The sequence below is a fragment of the Tachysurus vachellii genome, chromosome 17, assembly GCF_030014155.1.
Source record: "Tachysurus vachellii isolate PV-2020 chromosome 17, HZAU_Pvac_v1, whole genome shotgun sequence".
Classification (NCBI taxonomy): Eukaryota; Metazoa; Chordata; class Actinopteri; order Siluriformes; family Bagridae; genus Tachysurus; species Tachysurus vachellii.
Window position 1 is genome coordinate 6,040,126 of NC_083476.1, and position 3,916 is coordinate 6,044,041.

The window sequence follows — 3,916 nt, forward strand, 5'->3', positions numbered from 1 at the left end:
TGCAGCAAGGTTTAGATATGTTCTAGGTGTCAAAGTAACATCCACATTAATGCTAGGATTCAAGGTTGGCAAGAGAGAGACAATGTGTTACAATTCTAGTAAAGTTTATTATAAAAGCAAACAACCCGACAAACACAAAATGCTTCATTTATGTTGACTGGAAAAATTTGTTTTTTGATGAACACTAATCACTTCAATGAGTCCCGATCATGCATCTAATGTTTTATGTTAAAACCAGATAATTTTTTTTATTATGTCATTTTATATGGTCTGCGACAATGTTTAGGTAGGTAGAGGAAACAGCAGAGGCTGACCTCTATCAGGAAACAAATCTTTTGTATGCTTCTGTTGATAAGGGCTACCTGTAATCCTAGCATAAGAAGGAACAAGTTTGCTTACATTTGAGGAAATAGATTTTGAGATTCTGTTTCCACACAATGCTGGCAGAAATGTGGCTCTTTATATTCTCAATCTACTGTACCTGTCAAAGATTGTGGAAAGAATTACAGCTCACAATGAAAACAAGTATCCGTGTTTTCTCAGGGCATTTCTGGGAATGAACGTACTGTACACTGATCAGCCATAACATTAAAATCACCTGCCTAACATTGTGTGAGTTCCATTATTAGTTTAACTGCAAACTGTAGAGTGTGTGAGGAGACAAAAACTAAAAAATTAACTCATCCAATGTGGATCCAATATCTGTTTCTTCATATTCTTTTCTTACTTTGCTTTCATCAATTAGCTATTGGCATAAGAAAATAACATGTACAAATACCACAGAAAAAATCTGATGAGAATATAATATAAAATGTTCAAATTAAAATAAAATAGGCTTGTAGCTTCATATCTATGTATATCTAAGTTAAATGCAAGAAAACAAAAAATGCTATTTACTTTTATTTATTGCTATTTATTTCTATTAAAATATAAATAATTAATGTAGTTATTTACACACACACACCCTACATTTCTTTCAATTATATCTTAAAAACGAGCTGAGTGGCCACAAAATACTATATAATGTATAATATAAATCTAATTCATCACTGTTTATTTCTTGAGCTGAAGAACAAGGCAATTCATACCAAGGAAACTTTTGTTTGTTCATCTCAACATTGTTACAGGAAAAATAAACACTCTTATTATTTATGTTCATTATCCTTTCCGGTAATATCTGGTAAATATATAAATATTAAATACAGCACAGACAGAATTGTTAAATAATGCTGTATTAAAGAAATATCACATCTAACATATTGACTGAAAGTATGTTTTATACGATTGTGTACTTATGTACTTATTAGATAATTGTGTATCACATCTCAAATCTTAATACATATTTTAATTTTCAGTTTTATCAAGATACATTCAGCACCAAATTATTTACTAAATTCTTGTATGGACTTAGAACTGAACCAAGCAGTGATTTAGGATTTAAAGATCAAGATTTAAAGTTTTACAGAATACACTACAATTAAGTCTGTGTGCTGGCAACCAACACATGCTTCATCTGTGACTAATAAACATAATTAACTGGAATCATGACACACACACACACACACACACACACACACACACACACACACACACACACACACACACACATTTTTGCAAAACTTAATTCCATATCTATTTATTTATAGTGAAACAATACTGGGCACCATGTACACACTTATACAGACACTCTTTCACACTTAGAGCCACTTGGAAAAGAATTGAACTATTCAACTTAAACCAGTTTAACCTATTGTGGGCTGGCACTGATTGGCTAGAGCATATAAATACCAAAGCATCTTCTGTCAGCATGAGCACTTTTGCAGGGAGAATTATTCTGATTACCTGATAACAGTTTCACTTTAGTTTCAGCTTTATCCAAAAGAATGTATCTTGTGCTTGTTTTGCCTCTGCTAATGCTTTCCTTCGGGGAGTGTGCAAGTGTCAACGATACACAAAGCAGAATTACCGGGCCGTTTCCCAGTTCGATCTCTGTGAATAACGGACAGATCTGGGGAACATGGGGAATTTCAGAGAAGTGTCCTACAGGCACCTATGCTACAGGCTTTAGCCTCAAGGTAAGTACAGCTTTTTTGTGAAATAAATGATGAAGTCAGAGTCACAATGTATTAAACCATATATTTAAAGCAAAGAGTAGCTGAATTATTCCAGTGGACCACAGACTGTAACAATAGATATTTGTTGTGTAGTTTGGGTAAAAGGCACAGTTTAAATAAATTTAATCAACAAATGATTTTAATTTTCAAAATAGGTTTTTGTTTATTTCTTTCCTTGTTTGTTTTTAAGGTTCAGTCATATCAGGGAATCTGGTATGATGACACAGCCCTAAATGGAATTGCTCTTCACTGCTCTAAGCCCATTGGTTCCAACGGCTTTGTTGGGGGCTTCACAACTATCAGATCTGCTGTAGGAAGGTAAAAGAAAAAAAAAAAAAAAAAGGCAAGAAAACAAAAACAAGTTATACAATATGTACTGAATATTATATACATAGATACAAGACCTACAGGATCTACATAAGATAGAGCATAATTCAATGTGTTCAAAATAAATCGATTTAAATCGTTAAAATGTAAGTTGTGTTAATTATTTCTTAATTTGGAGGTTTATCAACAGAACGACAATCATTATAATAGAAATTCTTCTTCTTCTTCGTCCTATTATTATTATTATTATTATTATTATTATTATTATTTATTGTAGAAGTAGTAATAGTAGTGGCATTAACTATTATTAATTGTTTTTTTACAGCTGGGGGTCTTGGTCATCGCCTATTTGGTGCCCCAGGGGAGTACTGAAAGCTTTCCAGCTGCGAGTAGAGGGTAAACAGGGATTGAAAGATGATACTGCAGCTAACAATATAAGGTAATTAGTAACTCACAAAAAAAAAACACATTTCCAATATTATTTAAAAATAACATGCGTAATATAAGATTAACACTTTTGATTAAGCTGATATTTAAAAATCTTTTGATCTGTTACTATAATCTTAATTGGATTATTCAGTAATTATTAACAAGATATGAACAAAGTTGGGACGTTTTCATAACTTTGCTTGATGAAGCAATTTGACTAGAAAAGATAACAGGGAATGTTTCTCTAACTTAAAATTCCAGGTTCAAATGCTCCACGGGCTCTGTGTTGGAAGGCAGTGGTATGAGCTGGGGTAGCTGGGGTTCCTGGAGCTCGCTTTGTGGTGGAACTGGGATTTGTGGCATCAAAACAAAAGTGGAATCACCTCAGGGCCCAGGAGATGACACCAGTCTTAATGATGTCATCTTCAGTTGCTGCAACTAAGGTACGTTTTACCAAATCTGGATCACAAAAGGAACGACATTGCACTTTTATTCAGAAAGCATAAAGGCAGAAAAAGGAAATGGTGTACACTAGAGAACTCTTTTTTGGCCTCATTTTGATATTTGTTTCTGTCTTACAGCAAGAATTGACATGACAAGAACATGAATGAAGACAACTACATTTAACAAAGAATCAAAATCTCTTTATTTCTCATGAAATCATATATCTGAGTGAATTATATGTATAATAATAACTCATCAATCTGTCACTAATTACAAAAATGTACTCACTGATGATTTTATCTTATTTCTTATCCTTTGCCTGTACTTTAATTGAAAATCAGTTTTGAAATACTTAATGAAATAAAATAAACAACAGCTCAATTTCTGTGAGTTTTGTAGTCTTTATTTGAAACATTTATTGCTCTTGATAAACTAGAGCTTAACAGCTTAAGTAATATTTTCAAATATATGTCGTAATATTTTTTTAAATATACTTTTCTTGTAATGATTTAAAAATCTATATTTAAAAAATTGGACTCTACAATTTATTTAAAATTAAATGTAAATTAAATGTTTAATTACAAAATGCAGTAATGAACAAA

General features: G+C 32.0%; 1 protein-coding gene across 1 annotated transcript; it reads left to right on the forward strand.

The window, feature by feature from the left end:
- Nucleotides 1-1,815: 1,815 nt before the first annotated feature.
- On the forward strand, nucleotides 1,816-3,695 carry LOC132860253 (vitelline membrane outer layer protein 1-like). The gene is made up of 5 exons (XM_060891385.1): nucleotides 1,816-2,075; nucleotides 2,305-2,432; nucleotides 2,767-2,880; nucleotides 3,132-3,313; nucleotides 3,452-3,695. Exons 1-4 carry the CDS (start codon nucleotides 1,884-1,886, stop codon nucleotides 3,310-3,312), a joined length of 615 nt encoding a protein of 204 aa, XP_060747368.1. The 5' UTR covers nucleotides 1,816-1,883; the 3' UTR covers nucleotide 3,313; nucleotides 3,452-3,695.
- The last annotated feature ends 221 nt before the right edge of the window (nucleotides 3,696-3,916 follow it).